At 36.9% G+C, this 24,309-nt stretch overlaps 1 protein-coding gene and 1 long non-coding RNA gene across 3 annotated transcripts in view; both read left to right on the forward strand.

The window, feature by feature from the left end:
* The window catches only part of NRG3 (neuregulin 3), a 372,923-nt gene that overhangs the window by 292,492 nt on the left and 56,122 nt on the right, over positions 1-24,309 (forward strand). For both annotated transcript variants that reach the window (XR_002439460.1, XM_021399412.1), the window contains exon 4: positions 10,317-10,343. Coding sequence is in view for 1 of the 2 variants with exons in the window: in XM_021399412.1 (XP_021255087.1) it covers positions 10,317-10,343 (27 nt within the window). In the remaining variant the exon portion in view is untranslated. The remainder of the gene's footprint in view (positions 1-10,316; positions 10,344-24,309) is intronic.
* Positions 12,761-18,436, forward strand: LOC110399931. The gene is made up of 3 exons (XR_002439461.1): positions 12,761-18,017; positions 18,134-18,184; positions 18,269-18,436. It is a non-coding gene; the product is annotated as an uncharacterized LOC110399931 (long non-coding RNA).

Consider the following 24,309-nt stretch of genomic DNA (forward strand, 5'->3'; position numbering starts at 1 on the left):
TTTTTAACTTTATTTTCTTTTGATTTTCTGGATTGTCCTACCTAACTCATTTACTTATGTTCCCAGTTTGAACTGGGAAAGAATTTGTCAAAATGATTTATGCCCTAATGGGCCCTAATAGTCTTGCAATGGAAGCACTGAATTCTTTGGTATTGTTAACGTCTAACTGAATGTGCAATTAAGTTGTATCTTAATTCTTACACAAAACAGTAATTCAAAAGACTTTTGGTGAGGGAATGTTCTGTGAGGTGTTTTGGGATCTATTAGACACTTTCAGCCCTCTGAATGTATTATGAAGAAGAAACAAGAAAACTGGTGCAATTTTGGTCATCCCAAGTATGAGCTTGGTGAGGCAGCTCACCAAGGGCAGGGCATAGTGACTTTTCCAATCTTTCCTGATGACTTTCTTCTGCCTTCTTCTCTAAAGTCTTTTTAAAAATGGGCTCCCCATTCTTTGCCTAGCTTTTAAGTCACAGTTCACGTTTATGAACGTCACAGAACAAATTCTCTTCCTCTCTTTTTCTGATGCACTGCTCTGTGTGGCGTGCTGCAGTAATTTGTGAGCTGGATGAGGACAAGATGAAAACCATCATTACTGCAAGTGTCAGCACTTGGGTACATTTCTGCCTGCTTCTGCTCATGTCCAATCTGCATAAGCAATTCATCCCTTTGAATGGCTCTGACAGAGCGATTACGTTCAATTAGTTAAGTATTTTGGTGTGTGGGGACCTTTGGCACTATTTTCACATAGCATTCATAACAATTGCAGTGGATCACCATGCTCAGGTGAGAGCAGCTTTAGTTTTTCTTCTCTCACCATAAGTAACTCCAGGTCCTGTGAACATTCTGTAGTTTTGTTCCAATATACTGTTGGCTTTTGTTTTGTTTTATTGTTATTTATACCATCTAACAACTCTTTTCATCGCGTCCTCTAGGATCCTTCAAATCTCCAATATATTATTCATCCCCAATATTAACATTTTTTAGCCAGCTTTGGTTATATGCTAAAAATAAAAAATGTCAAAAAGATGTCAAGTCCCTCAGTTTTCAGTATTTTTTTTTAAATATTTGGTTGCTCTGTGAAATGACAATGAAACAAAATGCAAGACTCTGAAATGCCACTTTAAACAGCCTTTGTACTCCATTTAGTGGACTTCCTTATCACTTAGTAGCATGAAATTTATGTTAGTAAAGAATTTGAAGACCTATGGTATTTAATCACAGGAGCAATTAAAATGTTTTTCAGATTGCTACCTACATATCAGATGTCATGAATTCATGTCACATATCTAAAATTAATCTTTCATCTTTTAATTAAACTGACTTTTACAAGATGCTCAAACAGAGGAAGATCTGGTGGTCATTGTTTGGTATTCATTTTGCTGTTATATGTTTGCTTTCATTATTAATTAATAGCTTCTAAGCAAAATATATTTCCATAAACTTTATGTAAACAAGGCAGCTTAGGCACAGAAAGAAGCCTTGGTTCCATTTGCATGTACTACTTTGGCTTGTAAGATAAGTGGATATAATATTGATTGTTGTTATACTATTTTATATTAGAGGTGGGTTCATAAGCACATGTTGTGAGGGTGCATGTGCTGATATCCACAAAGTAGCGTGGCACAATTAGAACTGTTAGAGCTCCAGATAAGACATATTTCCATGGTAATATATCTTAACTCCGTACTTTTCACATCTACAAACAACTCATCTCACTTCAAAGCCTGAGATTCAGGAACAGCTCTCTGCAGAGAGCTTACTGCAGAGCTGTTGTCTAAATTAGTGTGCTCTTGCAGCCTGCCTGGCTTAGTGTTGACTAGCTCAAACTAATTCTTTACAGATGTCAATAAAGGCTTGTTGGAACGGGGCGTCAGCCTCAGGGGATGAGGTGCAGGGAAGGTACCACTGGAGGGATTTCAGAGTGCTTGGAGATTAGTGCTGAAGTGTCCTTCAAGGAGACTTCCCTCAACCTGAAAACAGTAAGAACATACAATTAACAATAATCACTCTTAATTGTCTGTGTGCGTTCTCACCAGCTTTAAATTAAAGGTAGCTGCAGAATCTTTCTATGTATAGATTTTCAGATAAATATAACAAACCTTACGTCTATCTTTCAAGCCACTTACTAATGTTTAATACCCCCCAAAAAAAGTAAATATAGCAAAAGTAATGTGCCCACTGGCCAATCATATGAATTTTTTTTTTTTTAAGAAGCTATTAGTTGAATTGTAAAACAAGTAGAGGGGGAGTGAACATTGAAAAAGGAAATATGTGCCCAGATTTGGAGTAGTTCCTTTTGCTGTGCATCTTTTGTGCAGGCATGGGAGAGCTGTGCAAAAATGGCTGCATTTTTGTGATGTGCCATTTGGTATTTCCTCCATTGAATCACAAGAGATGTTGGACAAATGCTGTGTTTTATGATAAAGTTCACTGCGGTAAGGTCTTAAAAGCTTTGAGGTTTATAGTCCTGTAAAATTTAAAGAAATAACAAAAACAAAGAATGTTTCTTTTCTTCCTTACTAAATAGTGGAGGTGTACAGAGATGAATACTGAGCAACCCTGTTACGTGCATGGATTGTTCCCCTGCAGCTGGATCCATGGTGTGAGGGGATTTCCATTCCTGGTTTCCTGGAGGATAGGACTCTCAGTGATATTTGGAAGAACATAGGAGTTCTTGGTGTTAATAAATTTTTCATGTTTCAGAAAGGTGAACTGGGAGACTCCTGAGATGCAGGAGACGAACGAGCCCAATAGGCAGCAAAAGCCAGAAACACTGGTAAAATTTTGATTAAAACCAATGTGTTTTTATCATCATCCAAGCATGAAACACAGAACTGCTGGAAATTAGGCTTAGTAATGCTGCTGTATGAAGCAGCCGCTTACATAAAACGTGAGGCTCACCAAGTAAACACACAATGTAATCAGAGTAAGTTTAAAAATTCTTGGGGTGCATTCTGAATTATTTAAAATAAAGTAATATGAGAAAGTGCCTTTTTTGTACGGCGAATATGGTTACATTGAATGCCTAAAGAATTGTGTCTTCCCAAATTAACGTAGATGAAAACCAGCATCTTTCTAAAAAAGTCTAAGTATCCCTCATATTTAATTGAGCCTCCTGAATCCTTCTATGCAAAAATGAGACCAATTATCTAGTCCTATATGTAAATAAGTATGGATATAAATAAATATGGAAATTTTCTTGTTATCAGAGTAGAGATGTATATTTCAGTCATTAAATTCAGTCAATATTTAGAAAGTCTTGGTGTAAATAGCTGTATTCTAAAGCTGCTGGTTGTTCAGTTTTGTTTTTTTCACTTCAACAGAACCAAATTACTTGGTGCATTAGGGAATAAAGCTGTATTTTCCACAAATTGATGTACATTCCTTATCCTGAAGTTGAAGAAAGTAATTAGGTTTTAAGAAATTGACAAAAACTTACAAAATTTGCTGTGCCTTTGGAGAGCAGTAAACACGATTGCATCTGAACATTTTCTTGTAGCAGTGAAGTGAAGGACAGCTTAATGATCTGTTGAAGGAATAAAGTAACATTTAGCATGAGAAATGTTTATTAAATGTCATATGTTCATAAGATGAGGGAGCTATTAGCAATTCCTCTAATGTTTCTGTGAGGCTGGTTATATTTTACAGGCCTATATTCTCAAATATCCATTTGGAAATAATAGGGTAAAAATCCCGGTAGTCATTTCTAACAAACTTGTAGACTTATTCCACCACAAAAGACATCTTGTGTCATTTATTTAACCAGAAGAGGATTTTTTTTCCCAAAGAATGCTGCAGTCAAGTGAAATCTTTTAAGCCTATGACAAGATAAGTAATCTAGTTAAAACACAATTCCAAAAATTTTTCTAGACCGTATGTTTTGGAAGTATTACTATTTCTGTTTGTTTTGACAAAAATATGATTCCCATCTCGTAAGTAGCTTGATGTGGGCTTTTCATGATGTGGTTGGGAAGGACCAGCTTCTACAATGTAGGCATCGTCATTTTGAAAGGACTCTGGGTGACTGTAATGCCAATGGTATCGAAATGCAGCAGAGGTGCCTAATTACTTACAAAATTACATAAATGCTCAATTTAGATTAATACAATCAGATCCATTCACCAGTGTACCTGCGAGTGAAGGCAAACCCACCTATGCAAGTCTTTAGCAGAGGTGAGAGGTGGACAAGGACATGCAGAGCAGATTTTGATTCTGTGAGAATCAAATTGGTCTCCTGTCATCATTTTCCTGATGGTTCCTCAGTTGTTGTAGAGCCATAATCACCTATGAGATGACTGTGAATGCAGGATGAGTGTAGGAGCAAGATGCTGCAGAAGCCCAAGAAAATGATTCAGAATTGTAGAAGTAGGTCAGGTAGCTACTTCAGTATTTTGTCTCCATGTTGTTCTCAGCACAGTTGCAGATCCTGGTATGTGAGGCAGGAGTTTTGTATGGTATGAAAGTACGATCTATGGACCCAAATTTTAAAAAAGGAACTTTATTGGAGATGTTAGGCTTCAGTAATAAACTGGAACAGAAAAGAATTTTATTTTTTTTTCAATTTTAATACTAGTACTGGCTTTTTCCGATCTACCCAAACTGCAGGATATCAGTGAAATATTGATTTTTTCTTTTCTAGGAGTATCTAGTGGAATCATTTGTTATATCAGTTACTCATAGTCGTCAACTAGACACAATGTATTGTTCAGTGTTTACTGCAGTCGCACTAGATTGGGTGAGAAGAATTGATTATAGACTTGTCACATTTACTTAGAATTTTCAGCATATCTTTAGAGAAAGCTTAAATAACAGTGTCACTGTGAGTCACTATACAGGCAGCTTCATTCCCATTTGATGTAGTTACTAATTTTAACTGAAATAGCATTCAATTTTTAGTAAATTAAATTTGAAAACATGTTTGAGTTGGTAGACTAGAGAAAAAGTTATATGTACACGTACTGTCTGAATTATTAAAGTTCTTATATGTGTTGAGCAGTTCTGTTGGTTGAGTGTTAAGTAAACCAGTAAATACAATACATATATAGTAACAGTATTTTACTTGCTGTCTTTTCATTGGTTAATGTAATGGCTTATTCAGAGAAAAATGAAGGGTTGCTGTATTTAACAGATATCTAACACTAGGTATTCTGGCCTGCATATGCTAAAATTCTTAAACACATGCTTCAGACATTTTATAACTTTAATGCAGTAATTTCAATAGAGTATTCATAAAAATAAAATTAAGGGCATATTTATTTGGTGCATTTATGACTATAGTAAAAAGAATTCAGTTCTAGGATTAAAAGCTGTACTGATTTACAGTAGAAGACTGTAGATGTCAGTGCAGATCATCTGTATTATTCAGTGAGACTAAAGTTCATTGAAGTCCAACATTGTGCATTAAAGAGAAGTAACCTTTTCTGTTAGCTGTAGAGATGATAATTTGATGTCTTTAAAATGACAGAGAACAGGCAAGATTATACTCTGTGTGCCTGCATGCTGCAGGTGATGTAAGTAGTTCAGGCTTCTAACTTGTCTTCAACCTGGGGAGATGGGAGCATTTATTTAGCTAGTATTTTAGCTAGTATTTATTTTCAGGAGTCAGAAAAAGCCTTTCAACTTTCATGATGTAAAACAGCCAGGAGCATTTGTCTGTCATTCCCAGGGAGAGTAAATCAATAGTTTATTCAATTATTCAGCCCTGTGTATTATTTATGTAAGAGCAGATTTTGCTGGATGTTTTTCAAATGCTCCTTTGTTATGGAATTGATAGTGGGTGGGAGTTTCTATCTGGAGGCTACACTAGCCTCTGCAGTGTCATACAGACATTCAAAAGAAATATTTTTTTTTTCCTTCTTTTTCTAAAGAAAAAAAAAAAACAATTAACCTCTGGATGTTGCCTTCAATGTTCAGTTTCGTGGACTGAGGATTTTAATTTGGTTTAAAATATAATTAACCCTATCTGTACAAATTCAGAATATGAATATTTTATCATTGTTCACACTGAGGATGTATCAGTCTGTGAAGCTTTATATAAATTTATTTACTCATTTTTTTAAGGGATATGTATGTGTGGAATTTTCACCGTTGTGTCTTGGCATAGTTGGAACAAATTGCTGGTATATTCTGTAAGTTTACTGTTACATCAGCTAGTGTGTAGTGAACTGTCCACCTATTGCTAGGGAAATTCACATTTGTTCTGCAGACAATTTGATTGATCTTAAACTCTGTTGTGTTCCCTTCAACCAAACAATCTGAATTAAGAATACTTGAGCTGTCCCAATGTAGTTTGCAGCATGTTCTTGTTGTGTTTTTTGTTCAAGACAATAAATTACCAAGGACAATTGAGCGAATCTTATGAATTTATTGGAAACTATGAACTTCATTTGCAGGGGAAAATACTTTGCACTGATTTTGTAAAGTTGTTTCTTTCATACTGAAGTCAGCCTATTTTTAGATCAGATTTAAATGTCTGTAATGGTCTACAGTGAATATTTTAACATTGAATGTTTTTTTCTACAGATCAGAAACATTTAGGTGTTGGGTTTATATGTCTGTTCCTAGTGTAAGTTATGGTTATGTAAGTTATAAAATAGTGAAACAATTCTTGAACCAGAAGAAATAACTCCACATTAACATGGCTAAGAAAAAAGCTCCAGCAAACCATAATCCAGACCCAAGGCTGCATGTTCCATGTGAAGCTTTAATAAATTAATCTGTTAGCAGGTACAAGTTTATCTTCCTTTTCGCATGTTATCAAGGATTCCCAGGTATGGATGTATTCTTAAAGTATAAATTAGAGTGGCTTTAGTATTAGCAACAAATTCACAAAGTACAAGGACCGTAAGGCTCAGTAGTTTTCCCACATCAACAACAAAATACAGATATATTCATAAAACTAAATATAAAAGTTAATAGTCTTCCTGTCTATTACTTCCTCAGAACATAACAATACAAAAAAGAAATCACAATAACAAAAACAAAATACAGTCACAGTATTTGGTTAATGAGCCCATTTGGAGAGCAGCGCCCACATTCCAGTTCACTAATACATTAATATCACTCATACATGTTTTTGTTGAACTGAATCCTTGAAGAATCTGCATCATCTGATAATGAATGGCTTGACACTCTCCTTTCTGTCTGTAAGGAAATGTTTGGATGCAGTTTATCACACATGTGTTATGGCTATATAGGAATACAGCAGCCTTTTACTACATGGTGCCACGTTGGTGAGGGGATTTTGCATTTTGGTGCTCAGCTTAACCTCAGGTCAGCACGACAACCTGCTTTCTTCCCCTGGTGCCTCTCTGTGCAGGCCCTGCCCATCTCTCACGCCTGCCTTCTGAGCGGGTCTTACCCCTGTCAGCACAGGAAAAGTCTGGTTCCAAAAATGAAACAGAAAAAGAAAACAATAAACAAGCCAAAACAAAAACCATGTGAGTTTGTAGATGCATTTGAGCAGTGCTTGTGTGTTGGAAAGGTAGGGCACTACTTTTACCAGTGGTGCTTCAATAACTTCTAGTCAGTGGGACACACATGGGCCCCGGCTGCGCACCATGGGTGACCTCCTGACCATGGATTTGGGTGCAGAGGCCATGAGTGTCAAGGCTCTTCCCAAAACCTGCAGGTGACCACAGAGGTTGGCTCCCATGAGCACACAATGGCACAGAACACTGATTCCACAGGAATTTTTAATTTGTTTTCTGTTTCCAGGATTCTGCTTACAGAACATGTAATGCTGTGCTTGATTGTATAAGTGGGCAGTTTAGATATTTTGCCATAAGGGCTTATCCCATTAGATATCCCTTCATCATCATCTCTATAAATCAGCTTTATCTGCAATATATGTTATGCTGATTGCTGAAGTTGCTTTCCAGGCAATAAGATGTTTAAAATAAAATAATGTGACAATTGTCCCCTCTCTCCCACTGTTTTTAAGGAAGCCTACAGATACCCTTGTTTCTCCCTGCACATAAACCACTCAAGAAGTAAAATCCTTTCTGTGTTTTTTAAAAGAAAAGTGTATTTTATATACATTTTTTGAGAAAACTGCCTTTTAACTGTGTTGGTGAACTCCACGAAGGAGACCGCAGCCTGCAAATTGAAAACTGCTATGTAGAGAACATGTGTAGCCCAGTTAGGAAATGAGAGTTTTATTAGCTGTTCTACATAGACATAAAAAGATAATGCAGCTTGATCTTTGTGTATGGATATCCTTAGCTTCCTGGAGATGGGATTATGGTTTTTTGATCTCCATTATCTTTTTTAAAGTAAGCAGTTATCTTACAGAATGATGCAAGACATGAATTGCAGGCAGATAATATTTGTGGATTTTCTAGGTAGAGGAAGTGGGAGAAAGAAAAGCAAGGTACAGATCTCTGTGACTATAGCACATTGAATGCACTTCTTATATTTCTGATCTTACGTTCTTCAAAAAGTTACATCTCTGCGTCAATTGTATTAGGGATGTTTGTATGTGAATGCAAGAATATAGATGAGAAGACAACAATGTGGAATGCATTATGTATGGCTTTAACTTTACGTATATAGTTATGTACTTATAACGCATGTCTGTATGGCTTTAATTTAATGTTAACATTATATACACGTAATACATATATGCCTGTCTTTAATACCACTGAAGGAAGATTCACTTGGATTTTGCTAGACTTGAGTAATGCACCTGTTCTGACTCCAAGCCAGCAAGGTGTTGATAGCAGATACCTTACATTAGCAGACAGCATCACCTTACATTTATTTCTTTCAAGATGCATTTTGGTCTTTTACATGAAGAAACGTATAGAGTTTAGCAATTGTGATATAAATTTGTATGTCAAGTGAATCAGTCAAGCCAGTGTCCATTGCCTTTTCCTGGAAGGATTGGGAGGTTACAAAAGGCAAATGACTCCCCGTGCTTTCAAAAGGAACTGCAGTATCTCACATTCTCATCTTAGGTGCCAGATCTGACAACCCATATTGTAGTGTTTGGAATTACCGTTGTGTTTACATTGGAAAATCTTCTGGTGACTTTGCTGTACAGGTCTTAAGTGAATTTTTGAAAGTAACTGTTGGATGGGTTAAAGTCCAAGTGTTTCATGCAGCTCTACATGCTGCCTAAGCGATCATAGCCTGGCTCTGCCTTGCCTGGGAAAAATCCTGTATTAACCTGCTCTGCCTTAAGGAAATACAATTGTAAATTGAAAGACAAAAATAATTAAGATATTTTGCTTTTAATACATTTTCAATGAAAACAATGCATTTCCCACAAGAAAGAAGAAATCCTTCTTTTCTTTTTATAATCCAAATCATTACCTCCCATAGAGAAGTAACATGTTTCGATTTTAGCACAGAAGAGAACTGTGGTTTGCACCCTTTCAGAATGTCTGGTTTTCCACAGTATCAGTTTGGATCTGAACCCACTCCAGCATATCAAGTTTTGAAGAGTCAGTTTCAAGTTTTTCCATTGCCCTGTCCCTGCAAAATTACTTTTGTTATTCTTTAACCAAATAGCAATTTAAACACACTTTCTATCAACTTCATAAAGGCTTTTTATAAAATTTAAATCTACTTTGCACTGTAACATCTTTTGGCAACAGAATCATACTGTAATTAGTCACTTCAAAAGAGGTCCTGAGATGTTTTGAGCTCCATATGGTAAATTGAGTCCATACTCAAAAAAATGTTGAATGTTTGCTTGTTTTAAGTTTCTTGAAATTATTGCTGTGTACCAGTCACGTGGCCAAATAGGTGATGTGTCTACTATCTCATGAAGTCAGATTTCTGTTGTGGAACAGATTGCAGCAGTGCAGTCAAGTTGGATGGGAGAGTGGCCACTGTGCTGTAATGAGAGCTGCAAAACTCAGTAAAAGCCTTTCATTTCTTTGTCTAATTTTTGATCTTTCTAAGAGAAACTGAAATCAGGAACTTTATCTAACTAAAGATGGTAGCATATTAAGAGAGAATTTTCAGAAGCCAACAGAGAATGAATTCCTGTAGTTAGCTGGTTTAAGGCAGTTGAGTAAATACAGTAATAATGAGAGTAGGTGTTTGTGTCCTTCCCCAGACAGACTTACCTTATGTGGGTGGTCCATACCCTAGAGTTCTGTCTTAGGATGATTGCTCCTCTAAGGGCAGAGCTCTGGTTTTCTTTTTGAGTAATACTTACAGAGTGGGTCCCTGAACTCATATTGAGTTCTGCAGCACTACTGTAAAATATCGAATGGTACAAATGATGAGAGAGGGTACTTACTTTTCAGTCTAACATTTCCATTTCTTCTTATTTTTTTCTTTACATGCTTTCTTGGGTACAGCAGACCATTTAGGAATTGAATTCATGGGTAAGTTTTTACTTCTTTTTCTTTCACTGTTTAACGTTTATCTTGGTACCTCATCCCAAAACATATGGAATTTAATGGGAAGACTCCCATGAACTCCATCAGTGGATCTTGGATTGGGCTTTAATAACAGGTTCTCTTATATTTACTGATTACATTGGAAGTTGTGTCAAGATTTTATTTTTCTCTTTCTACTACAGGTCTATAAGCTTACATGATGATGTTTTTGTGTTTCACTGGTGTTTAATGAAAAGACTGTAAACGTTATACAGCCGTATCATGACATTTTTTATGAGATTTTAGAAAAAAGTTTAATGCATGAGTTTGTGTAAAGGAAAGTAAATTTTTAAATAGAGAGTGATTTTTATTTTCAGAATATAGTGTTGACAACAGTGTTCAAGTGTAACTAGGGTTAGTGTTAAACATTTCATTAGCATTTAGCAGAGGAGTTGCAGGGATATTTTTAAGAAAGACAAGAAATAATTTAACTTCAGTTTATTAGAAAGCTTAAGCAGGATTGAGTAAATGATCAGAAGAATTGCTTTTTATAAATTTTGAAAAGAAAAGGTGATTTTCTATTGACTCTGCTGCTTCAGTGTAGTGTGTTCATAGCCTGAGGGACTGATAGGCCTAATAGGTCAGTGCTTCACCTCTCAGCTGGTGATCTTTAGAGAGGATGGGTTATTTCCTCTAGGAAGCTGAAATTTGTCCATAGCAGGGCTAGTGGTCTGGTGCATCATTTGTGTAACAATACAGCTTGCGTAAACCATTGCATATGACTGAAAGCACTATAATAAAAAGCTAGTGAATTCATATGGAAGTAAAAAATGAAAAAAAAAATACCTTTAATGTGTCTTTTGCCTCTGTTGAATGTTTTTCTTTTTTTATTTTAAAATAAAAATATTACCATCTAATGACTGTAAGTGATGATATGGGAATTCTTTTGACAAGTCAAATATCATTTGTCATTGTACCATTGCTTAGCAAGAGGACAGGTAGCAGGTGGAGGGATGTTTTCCTACTGCTCTGGGACTCATATGGCATATCTAGAGACCTGCCTCCGAATTTGGGCTTTGTAGGTAAGGACAGAGATTTACAATCTGAATGCAGTTCAGTGGAGGCTCACGAAGATGGTCGGGGGCTGGAGCTCGTAACATGCAGAGAAGTGCTGAGTGCACACAGTTTCTCAGAGGAGGGCATGGTGGGATATCGCTTTCTGTTTAAAACTCTATGATGGCTGCTTACAGAGAAAACAGAATGGGACTCCGTGGAGGTGCAGAGAGAAAATAGAAGAGGCAGTGGACACAAAATCCTCATTACTTTTAATGAAAGTACTTCAAAATGAGTGTTGTCAGCCATTGGAACAGATTCTCTAGCGTGACTGGGGGATCTTCCATTGCTGGGGATTTGTAAGGTTTGACTGAGGGGGCCCTTGAGCACCCTGATGCCACTGTGCAGTGAGCTCTGCTGTGAGCACCCAGTTGGACAGGGTGACCCCAATACTCCCTTTCAGCCTGGGTCATTCTGCGAGTTCCACGGGTTTGGTGTTTTATTTGGGTTTATATGAAACTAAAAGTACTGGTGGAATTAATGCAAGTGTTTTCTTAGACTTAGTTGACAAGCAAATATTTTTACGTTAAAGTTTCTATATATATATTCTAATTTTACTGAATCTGCAAGCAGCAGTCGTGAGGAATATGAATCGAATGATAAGCATATACATAAAGAAAGAGGGTAGGAAACATTTATAGGATTCTAAGAGGGAGCTTTTCCATAAGAAGTAGGAAAGTGCTCGGCAGGAGGCAAAGCCAAAGCATTTTATCTTTATTTTGAGCGTCTTAGTTTCTCTCTTTTTCCTTAAGACATCTTTTTTAAGACTTGAAATAAAGCCAAGCCCTGAAGCCTTGGCTCAGAGTTGTCTTCTCATATGAGTAGCTTTTTGATTGTCTTATTTAATATTGGAACAGATCCTAATTGTATAGAAATTAATGAAGTTATATGTCTCTAGAATGGAAATATTATGACAGGAATCTAGGATGTGACAGAAGTCTAAGGTGTATTTCTGTGGGCTAGGAAAAAGTAAGATCGAGAATCATACGTGAAAGTGAAATGCTTGTGCTTCTTAAAGACTTTTCCAATTTTTTTTTAGGAACTACTTAGGAAGTGTAAGCAAATATAAAATAAAAAATCATTATTTCACACATAGGGAATTACAAATCTCTGTATACAGAGACATCTGGTGATGATATACTGATCCCTTTAGGGTCACTAATGCAAAGCCTTTCCCATGAGTTTACTTCTGTACTGTATAAAATAATCACAGTAACAAGGATAAGTATTTTCCAGTTACGAAAAGGAAGTGTATGGGTGATACAGAGCTTAGCCTTGGTTGTATGGGATCCAGAGCATGCTTTCTAGTGTTTTCTTTGCATTTGTGAGTTCAATTGCTTAAGGAATTCCATTTCCATCATCATCTTCTGGAAATTTTGCCTTTGAACTAGCATTGTTCTTTGAGCAAAGTAGCGTTATCCTTGAGTAGCAGAATATTTTCACTCTTGGAGCAGAGGTTCTGAGTTTCACTTTGTTCCTACAAGTTGGTAATGAAGTAAGGGAAGATACCACTGCACTTTGTCTTGGAAACGTCTTGTAATTAGGTGAAGCAATTATGAACATTATATGAAAAGTTAGAATTTCAATCCCTGCCCTGGACTGAAAATTGTTTTTGTTGCTTTTTCATGACTTGTTTTAAGAGTGAAAGCTATGTAGGCCTGGCTTCCCAGGGAAGGCTGGGCTCCTTCCACAATAAAGTTAGAAGCTCCTGAAGATACAAACAACCATCTGTGGCAGTGTCCCAGTATAGAGATGAATGATCCATCTGGCTTAGCTGGCATTCTCTGAGGAAAGTAGATGAACAAAGCCATTTTTTATTTGCCATATGCAGTAGAACCCAGAGTTGCTGGAGTATACGTACCTGCCCAATCGTTTTACTGTCCTACTAGGCATCTACTCTCCATGAGCTCATGTGTCCTTTTGAGCCTGCTATATGCCTTCCACCACAAGCTCTGGTGGCACCGACTTGTGAAGGTTACCCCAGTGTGCACTGTTTTGTTACCTCCTGAAATCCACCTCCTGCCAGAGTTTTTGGTCATCCTTAGTTCTAACAGGCAGCATTTTGTGAGCAGGAGTTATGCATTCAGTTTATTCACCACACTGACTGCTTTGTTATTCCCCATTGTGTCCTCACCTTCCCCTGCCCTCTTTTGGACGTTATCTAGCTTGTTCCGTATGTTTTTGTACGTCCCCAGACATGAATGCCTACTACTTTAGTATCATTGCTGGCTTTGGTTTGCAGTGTCTGTTTCTTCATATGGGTAGCAGAGATAAATGCAAACGTATTAACATGGCATATATGTTTTAAAATGTTAAAGTATAACAATGAATGTACACTTCTGACATATGCATGTGTAACTTCTGTTAATTAAATGAAAGTTATGTATGTGTTCAAGGGACACTATGTCCTAAAAAATGTACTTTTAAGAATTGTGGTCAGGATGGCCGAGCTTTATGAAATTTCTAAGAATATGGACACGATTTATATTGTCTAATACCTCAAATGAAAATGGTCATTTTTGTCAGGATTTCTGCATTTGCATTCCTCAGCTCTCTGGGAGATCTGTTTTGCTAGTGTGCAGCGCGAAGACTGCTTTTTCCTTGCGAAAGGCTACAAAGTTCCCTCCCTCCTGGCCTGTGCTCCTCAGCTCTTCCTAAGAGCTCATCACAGGGTGCAGACTTCCCTTGCATTGCGTGCAGCGTGCCTGCTGCATGGGTGCACATTTCCATAGGGCTCCCAAAGCGTCTCGTCAGTGGTGACACAGGCAATCTCATTTACGTTTCCAACATGTGGGTAAGTAAACATTACCATGATGCTCCTACGAATGAACTGAAAATCTGCTTGTACTGTTTTGTGTCAATTGAAAGCAGCCTGACTTTTGGTAATGTTTGTGTTGTTCAGCGAGTTTGCAACAAGTGAGGGAGGCTGAAAGAAGAAGCTTTTATTGAATGACAAAACAAAGTGATTTGTTCTAGCTAGTGTGAGGAGTATCTACAGATTGGATCTGTTTTCTTGAATTTCAGAGCTGAATGTTTTTTTGTTGTTATTTTCTCCGATGGAAGTATTGATGGTGAACCCATATATCTCTGGGAGCCTATAAGGCTGGTGAGGTTTCTTCAGTAGGATGCTGGCTTGGGGAGATCGACCTTGTACGTGCATGTCCCAGCTGCAGAGTAAAATCACTGCTCTGACTCCCGGGTAAAAGAGATGCAGAAGCCAGAGGGTGATCTTTAGAAAGAAATATGGGCTGAGTCAGTCAGCACCCAAGACAAGGAGTCATCGCTTTTACTTGTTTCTTACAGCAAGACTGACTGGAGCTAGAATGCTTCAACGGATGAAGTGTGAAAATGAGTTTTAGAATAACCTGCTATGATACATGAACAAACATGACTACTGTAGCTGGAACTATCTGCTGTATCTGAAACTACTGCAGCAGTTCATCTGATGTTCCAGAAACTTTATCTTTTGTTCTGTAACGGAAACGTGCAATAGATAAAGATAAAAATAAAAATAAAAAAACAATCTGAGGCAAGTACAACAGGTAGGCTGCTACAGTGTTGATGGAAATATAGTCATTACATTAAATTATGCAGAGCACTAAAGTAACCCAGGAACTGGAATATTATTAAAATTATTCTTTATACATCTCCTTGCAATGACTACAGTGTGAAAGGTGTTTGATTTTTTGTATTCTGAGCAGCTGCTGATATTGGAGAAGAAAGTGCCTGCTTTGTTTTCACTCTGCTGATTCTTACTGTGTCCTCATTGTGATAAGATGCTTGTAAGCCTAAAACTCTGGGAACACGTGATAAATTGACTCTGGGAGCTTTGATGATGCATTTTGATTTTTGCTAACCACAAAAGATGGTCTGCTTATCGGTGGCAATTAGAGCAAGACTGGAAAAAAGAGAAACAAAACTATTTTTACTGTTTAAGAAGAAATAAAAAGACAAAGTTCATTAGTCCCTGCACAGCTCACAAATGTATAGCTGGTAAGACATCCTCTAAAACTCAATGTCTTGTAGCAGCAAACGCACAATGAAAGTAAATACCAGTGGATGGCTTTATATTTACTTCTTATTCAGCAATCTGTTATAAAACCCTGTAACACTCTGTCTTCACTGGAAGAGGAAATGAACGTTCACTTGTGTGAGCAAAGAATATATGTATTCTAAAGAACATGGTTAAAAACTGAAGTTCAGCTTTCACTATATTCTTTTTCTTATTTATTTATCAATATAAAGCAGGTCAATCCTTTTATGGTAATATGAGGCACTGGCTGTTTTATGCTTCTGGTTACACATATTCTATTATTAGATATTCTGATTACAATCATCTCCTGGTAATCTCAAAGGGGATCTGTCTGGTAACTATATCGTTCTTTAAGTATTTAAGATATTTCATCATATTCTTGTACTCATTTAATAAATTCACGAAGCAGTGAGAGAGTATATTGAGATAATATTATTTGTTGTCGTTGCTCCTTTAATCCCCTCTTTACTAATGCTGCCCAAAATTTCCTTTCCTTTTTTTTTTTTCTGAATTTAGCAAGGGCTCCAGTTTTGGGACCTTGTATTTCTGTTTACTTTGTGAAATACCTGAATACCTGTCTCTTTTAAGTATGCTGCAAAATAACAGTGGTATTCTGTGACATTAAATGGCTTTGCATCTTCACAGGATTATTTTAGCTGGGATGAGCAGTCATTAATCAACTCTAGAGAAAAGAGCACTGGAAGAGTGAGTTTAATAGAAGCAACTAATGTGTGTGTGCTATGGGATTAATGGATAAAACAGAGGTTCCTCAGGCAGGGGGAATCTCTGCCACTGGTGCACCTTCTTAGGAAAGCGTACCTCAGAAATGAAACCTAAGTGCATCTGGGGAGCATGCTGAGGGATCTCTTTCAACACCTTGACTCAGAATCTGCAGATCTGGTTGGTTTTGTTTCAGTCAGAGGAAGATGTTTATGCCTGGATGTCTGTCTACCATATTGGTAGCTGTACTGCTCTTTTTGTGTATCATTTTGACAATTTACCTACATTTGCTATGTCAGAAATGGATTGGGTTGGATTAATTTGCATTAGAAGGCAAGGCTAAGATTTACCAAATAATTAGTTTACATTTGCTGTATTAGCCTGTAACACTTTGTGACCATTTCCTGTGCGAAAATAGTTACTTTGTCAACTATGTGGGTAAAGTAATGACAATTTATGTAACTTATTCTGACCAACCTCTTTCATTGCTGGAATTTTCTTCTAACTAGCTAACTAACCACTTGTGATGGAATTTATGGAAACTCTCTATCAATCTATCCATCCATATATTGATAACATAGTAAGTTCACAGTTTTAGAAAGCCAGAATTGGTCATGGTTTCTCTGTTTGTTGGTCTGGGGCTTGGCTGGGAGGAAGTGGTGGTTGTGTTAAGCACAGTGTAAGTCTCTGTAAATTGGGTATATGTTGTCAGTAATGCTGCATATAACTTTTAGTCTGTCATTTCCCATGCAAGTGTATACGACTTACAACTATGTGCTGATTAGAAATGGACAAGTAATGTCAAAATGTTATCTGTGGACTGAAAAAGAGAAATAGTGAAACCTTAAAAAAAGGGCTATTTTTTACAAGCTTCCAGGTAAGTTGCTGCATAACTCCTATTGCCAGGTACAAACTACTTCTGCATGGGACTGGTTTAAGAACAACTGTGCTCTATTGTCACTTCAGAAAAAGGGAATTGTGCTTTGAGGCTGGATTTCAACTGAGGACACAGCGTCTCATCTGCCTACAGAGGTTTTTTGCTTTATTATGACAATAATGTATGCAAATTATGCATATATTCTGATTTGGGGTTAGGCATGTCCCCTGGGCTCCTGCATGGCTGGTGTCTTGCAGAGGTGAATGCTTTTTATCATGAAATACAGGTAATTGGATGTCACCAGTTGAACGACAGCTGTGTATTTAAATGTGACCTTATATCTAGTCAGTCTTGTAACCTGTGTTTTGAGTATGGTATTTAGGTAAATGCCTTGCTTTGCTTGAGGAATTGTTAAAATGAGCATCACAAGGATATCCTAACACAATAAGTTGACTTGCAATGTTGAGATTTTACTCATGGCCTTGTTTGGGCTGATTTAACCAGCTGTAAACACGTGTAGACGGTGACTTGTATGTATTGTATGCGTTGGTACAAGCCCAGCAGAACAAAGGCAAGACCTGCACGTGCAAAGTGGTGGTGAAGGCAGCTGCCAGAAGCTGTGATACAGAAGCCAGTGAGGCTTTGTTTTTCTAGTTGAGCAAGGACCTGGGAAGAGACTTCAAATTAGTAAGTGCATCATGTACATGCCCAGAAGAACGTGGAGTCTGTTGTTAGACTACTAGGATGTGGCTTTTATTAGTTTTTTACTGTGTACTAAGGTTATTTTGCTACAGGAGAGGAGGCTCCAAATGTCAGAGCCGTGCCATGTTTATGCAGCCACAGTGAATCACTGTTACTTTATCCTTTGCTGCTTTGAGGTGTCACGTAGGTGTCAAGTCTCATCCCGAAAAAGATGCAAGAATTCGGAAAGCGTAAGGTAAATATCACAATAAATGTTCTGTGGCAGTGGTGCACTTGTAATATATATTGCAGTTGCATAGAAAAATTGATGTTTCTGATGGTGAACTAAATCTTTGTGTCTTCTGTGCCTAGAATGAGCAGAGACAGTGTCCTGCCAGTAGTTGCTGGAAGAAGAGGAGAAGGGTAAGCAGTGTGGAAGAATTGATAATGTGCTATGTAGAGCACTAAAATATTTTTTCATGTATTCCCTTTTCTTTTCTTTTGCAGGAGCTGTACAATATTGACATGTGAAGATGCGCAAAGTCATTACTGCTTCTCTGGCTGATTGTATTTAATAAAGTTACTTTCACAATAATTGAAAATTGTCTCACGATCCCATTTTCCATCCTCATAAACATTGGTTTATCTCCATTTCAAAACCAACCTGTCTGTGTATCAGTATTTAATTCTGACTGCGTAGCTCTGTGGTTATCTTGGGAACAAGCCTGACCAGCAGAAAAAGGGGGAAAAATAGTGCGCATGCGTTGTTCTTGTATGCTTGATCCTTAACAGAAGTTTTATTAATTGCAAACTGTTGCGTGCAGGTGACAAAGGTTTGCGTTTACCAGTGCAAACTTTTCATCTTTGGATGGTAATAATCAATCACAATGAAGTATTTTGATTTAGTATGGATTCAGAATTTTCAAGTATTCAGATCGTGTCCTTGTAGTTACTCACGGTGGTTATACTTATCGCCTATTGAATAATTCTCACATAAATTAATATGATCCTTTTTATTTTCATGATAAGTGAATTACGTTCTACTCCATGCTTATATTAGTGAGTAAACTCTATTGTGTTTAGTAATATAATGTTACTGTATAGTTATTCTTTCAGCTCCTTTGGTAATTTTCCATTTCACATTCAAACACAAAAGGAGAATAAAAATGGAAATAAAAATAATTATCTGGTAATGGAGGGGCATAACAGATGTATGTAGTATTGAAGTTTTCAGCAAGATTAACAAAATTTTTAGAGTCTTCTCTATCTGACAGTGAAATATCAAAAACTCAAAATAACAAAGAAGAGGTAGAATGAATGGTCTAAGGGGTTTGTAGAGGAGAAGGGAGAGAAGTTTCTTTGCAATTAAGAGCATTAATACTTCTATTAGTAATTTCCCATTCATTGCCATTAATGGCCAGAAGTATAAGTTGTTTCCTTCTCTGATTCAAGTAATGGCATTGTCTCCAAAAATACAAGCCTGTACGTCAGTGAAGGAACACAGATTGAAGCTCACTGCAGACTTTGGAGGCTGCCTGCCTAAGCCTGGCTTCTTCTGTGCAGTGCCTGGTGAGGTGTGATTGCAGCTCCCATGCGTTCAGCTCTGTTGGATGTGGCATAGAATAAGCAACAAGTTGTTGAGTGATGTAAAGACTTAAGTATCTCTGTGTTATCTAGCAGTATTTAAAATTGATGCTTACACAAATTTCAGGTGTTCTCTGAGTTGGAGTTGACTGGGAATTCTGAGAATTGCAGTGTTGAACTCAGAGTTACTTTTGTCTTGCGATTTCCAATCAAAGCCACATGGAAGCCAGTGGATATTTGAGTATAATTTCTAAGGCACTTGAAAGCAACATCAAGTGTGCGACTGCATTCACACAGAAGCGAGCTGCTTCTTATCCTGATCAGCTCCAAATCGCCTACAGCTGGACAACAGGTAACTCTCTCAACAGTGCTGACAAAACCTAGCACCTGGAAGTAGTTTTGTGTCCTTGTGCAAAGCTTCCCATACCTTTCCTCTTTCCTACCCACCTAATTTTTCTTTTCCTGCCTATGCTTCACTGGCCTTACCTTTTCCATTAGTTTCAATGTAACTTATTCTATTTATGCTATGTTGCTTTTACAGGAGTAACTATGAATCAGTCTTAAGTATTACAACTCCTCTTAGTTTTAATGGAGAGCGTGAGGCACTGAAATTCTACTCATTTTTAGTTGTAATGCAAGTAATAGAGCATTTGAAAAATAGGAATTGCAACATACACTAACTTGCCTAGCTCATAAAATGGGAATGCTGAGAAAATCAATACAGCAGTGTTAAGCAGTTTGAGAAAAACAAAATAATGTATTTATAATATACACTAGTATGGGATATTAATGAAAATATACCAGTTATTTCTTTCACTGTGTTTATTCAACCCTGCTCTCGTCACTCTTATATCACCAATTTTATATAACCAATTTAGATTTGCTTTCAGGGTAAGTAAGATTTTCTTCTGATGAGAAAAGTTGAGATGTCCCTCATGCTGTGTTATTCTTTCAGTTTGTAGAGCTGAGTCTATGTACTTCATATAAAACACTGGGTATTTTGTTACGTTCAACTGGTAGGGAAGACCTTTTAAATTGTTTAGCTCTAAGTTGTATGCACTGCAGCGCTAGAGTTTATAAAATTATATTTAACAACCTGCCTCAGTGAGAATAACACTATGATTCCAGCTACCTTTCTTGCATGAATTTGTTTATGCTCCTGTACTTTGGGCAGTGCAATTATGTTCATTTGATGAACGATGAGGATAAAAATCACCAAAACAAGTAAACTTGTTATTTTGGTAATTTTTTCTTGTAAATTTTTGTGGTGTGCTTTTGAATTTTCTCACCTGATGGAGAGTCTCTTTTCAAGGTAAGATAGTACCAGAGCATGTGATTCTTCCAGTTAGCAGTGAATCTTGTCGTGAAATAAGATGCCTGACCACTAGTGGGGAAAGGTTGAGTGTCTGCATAAATCCTATAGACACAAATCAAACCATTTCAGATTAATTTACTCTGAGTGGCTCACAGGGGAGCTGGAGACAAGCAGTGGCAGTACTTGTCTGAACAGCAGTGCTGTTTCTTTGAAGCTGAAATAGCTATTTTGTGTTTTTCCTGGGATTACATATTTTAAGCTACGTGATCTAAATGTCATACTAGGTATTTTGCTCCCATAGAATTCTCTCCCACAGAGAGAACAAAGTTCTCTCACAGAAATATCATCAGAATGAACAGATGCATATTTTATTACTTATTAGTGGATTGCTGAATACTAGTGGTTTGTGAGAGCTGTGCTGCAAGGGCAGTATCTTATTTCTCAGTATTGGCTCCAAGTTTCTTAATTCACTGATAAGTGGTGTAGCTAGAGGACATCTGAAAGACAATTGAAATGCAATCTGTGTTATTGATGCTGCTTTTCTCAGCTTTTAGGACAGGTGTTGTTCTGCTAGAGGAGTGAATAATGTATGCTGTTGGCTTGCTGTTTCAAGTGATATTTTCCAATATCTTTTAGGACTTGGTAGCATCCCTGTATCAGCTATTTTCATTGTTTCATTGCCCGAATGCCTTTATGGATTGAATTTAGCATCTGGAGGCCATGAATCAGTTCAGTAATCATCCACTTCAGTCTCCTCATTCATGTGCAGTGAGGATCTAATAGTTCTCGTACAAAGAAAATTCAGAATCACCTTTAAGTTTGCAACCGTAATTCTTATTGTGACAAACTGCTTTGAGAATTTAGGATTGAAATAGGATCCAAATAGCTAGATGCATGTGTTGCCTATGTCCCTGGATTCTGTTGAGGCTCATTTTTCATCTCAAGCATGCAGCATAAACAGGAGTATACTCTTCTCCTTTTTAGGTACTGTGAAGAATGTGTTATGGAAGGAGATCACTTTTTAAGAAACCCATTCCATGCCTCTTCAGTCCTCAAAATATCTATTCCCAATTCATTTATAAATAGTTTCTCTTTAAATTTGTAGTTTCTTCTCTCAATAAAGTAAGAGAATACATATATACATTGTTCACTTTACTTGGAATTATTTCCTCAAAAATGCATCCCATGATGTAACATCGTTTTCTCTCATTCTGCTATCCTTATTCTTGTTACTGTATCAAGGTGTGTACTGGCAGTCATTTCATTTACCCATTTGTTACCTTTACTGCTTGCTCAGTCTCTTTAATATCTTCATCTTACCCTTCATTCTTTTGCTGTTGGTGTTTTAAAGAATGTATATGCATCTGTTGATAGCACAGCTATGCTGACAGACATGTGGCTCCACAGCAAGGACTTCTGCTGTTCAATGAGTCTGTCCCTTGCTGTCTTTATTGTTGTGTCACTGCCCTTTAGGAAATTTCTTAATGACTATTTAATCTTTGATGTGTTTTTCTTCTTATTTTTCATTATGGCTGCAGCCATCAATTATTTCCTGATAATTTTGATATTGCTATTACTTGTGCTGATGGTGCTATCCTTTTTTGTTTAATTGTCCTAGAGATAAGAAGAAATCTTCCTTATATCTAATTAAAAATCTCACATTTTGATTTATTATCTCTGTAGAAATTTTCTGGAATTATGTATTTTCTACTGTAATGTCTATATTTTAGACATTAAGTAATTGCTTCCTGATACTCAGTTCTCTGCTGCTTTATGCTCTTACAAGGCCAGAGGGCAGTGAGGCGCTGTCACAGGTTGCCCAGAGAAGCTGTGGATGCCCCATCTCTGGAGGTGTTCAGGGCCAGGTTGCATGGGGCCCTGAGCAGCCTGATCTCTTGCTTGATCTAGTGGTCAGCAACCCTGCCCATGGCAGGGAGTTGAAACTGGATGATCTTTAAGGTCCTTTTCAACCTAAGCTATTCTATAATAATGCTGTTCTTTTTAGGTAGGTAAAAATGTGTTCAGTCTTAGTTTTGGTAATCCTTCTTTTCTTGCCATTCCAATCACATTTGTTTCTGTTACTTTACTACTAGAGAAATTATATGATGTAATAAAATTCTAAAATAAAGCTCTCTCTGCAACTTTGTAATTATCCAGTGAGTAATTATATGAAAGCAAGTTCTGAAATTAATGAGCTGCAGTACATTGTTTTTAGGCTAGATCATCACAACTGAAAAGCTAGGATGTTATTCTAGTTTCAACATCTTTATTCACATAGTATAGGTTGGTTATCTTGAGAATCTCTCAACTATTACCTGATTTCAAGTTAATTTGTGCTTAGGCAAGAATTGAAAGAATTAACTGGAAGTGGCAAGACAGGCATAATGTAATAGCATAATTGAGCTAATGGACACAAAAAAATAGTTAAAGCAGTTTAACCATCTTGAGAACCTGTTTACAGAAATGTGATATGTAATCTGCCATGTTTCCTGAAGTAAGACAATTTATCATATTTCAGGTGCAAAGTATCAAAAAGAGTAGGATTCAGCACTGTTTTATCTAGACATTTAATGATGTTTTGTGTCTAACACAACAGGATTGGAAACTGTTCATTTGAAAGAGTTTCAGCATTACAAACTTCTCTTCCAAGAGTCTTAGTAAAAGGTTTATGAACTTTAGAGGATGCCACGAAGGTAGGGTTGAAAAGGTATTTAAAGCACAGGCCTAGCTTTAAGCCAGCACACACTATTCCTTAAATGCTTTTATTGCTGGACATATGCTTTTGCAATAGCCTGAATCAGGAGTGTAGTCATGAAAGGTGGATTAACATTCCTGATTGATTTCTTGCCTCAGTGTTGAAAATCTATATAGGTTCTTTTTGATTTCTCTTAATACTGTTTCCTTTCCGCTATTGTCTATATTTAAATTGCTTTAATTCTATTGTATATTCCAAACATGTGAACACTAGTGAATTGTCATAATCTTTAAAGAAATAATTTGGGTATTTTAAATAATACTTCTACCTTCATATCTTTCTCATCTTTTTTATTTTAATGAATATTTACAAAACCAGTAAATGTTTCAAATGTTTTGCCTAAGATATTTCATGGCATCATTCTTTTAGACTAAGATGCATCTGTTCCATTTTTATGGTGAATGGTGGCAGTGAACAAGCAACTCAATAAATGCAGGTGAAGTTAATATTCTTTCTCTTCTGCTGTTTCTATGACAACACTATTAGCAAAAGAAGAAAAGACTAATGATCTCCCTTTAGGGACAACTTTTCCTCTCCTACATAATTTTATCTATTGGCCAAACTTCTGTTAAGAATGTTTTTAATAAATTTAGATGCTTAAAATGTGTATAAAAAGACAGTTTGATGGATTATTAATTAGGACTATCATTTCAGTATGTATTTCTGCTAGTGCCCACAAGTGCTATTCACTTTCTAAACGAAACAGAAGACATGGATGTGGGCTCTGCTGTAACCTAAGAAACAAACAAGTGTGTCAAGATGGGTAAGAAGACAAGATATAACCTGGCTCATTTACACTGCTGATCTGGCTCCCAACATGAGAATATTGCAGGATTCTGGATTATGTTGTGCATAGGGCAGTAAGGCTGGTGAAGGGTCTGGAGCGCAGGTTTT

The sequence above is a fragment of the Numida meleagris genome, chromosome 5 (assembly GCF_002078875.1).
Source record: "Numida meleagris isolate 19003 breed g44 Domestic line chromosome 5, NumMel1.0, whole genome shotgun sequence".
Taxonomy (NCBI): domain Eukaryota; kingdom Metazoa; phylum Chordata; class Aves; order Galliformes; family Numididae; genus Numida; species Numida meleagris.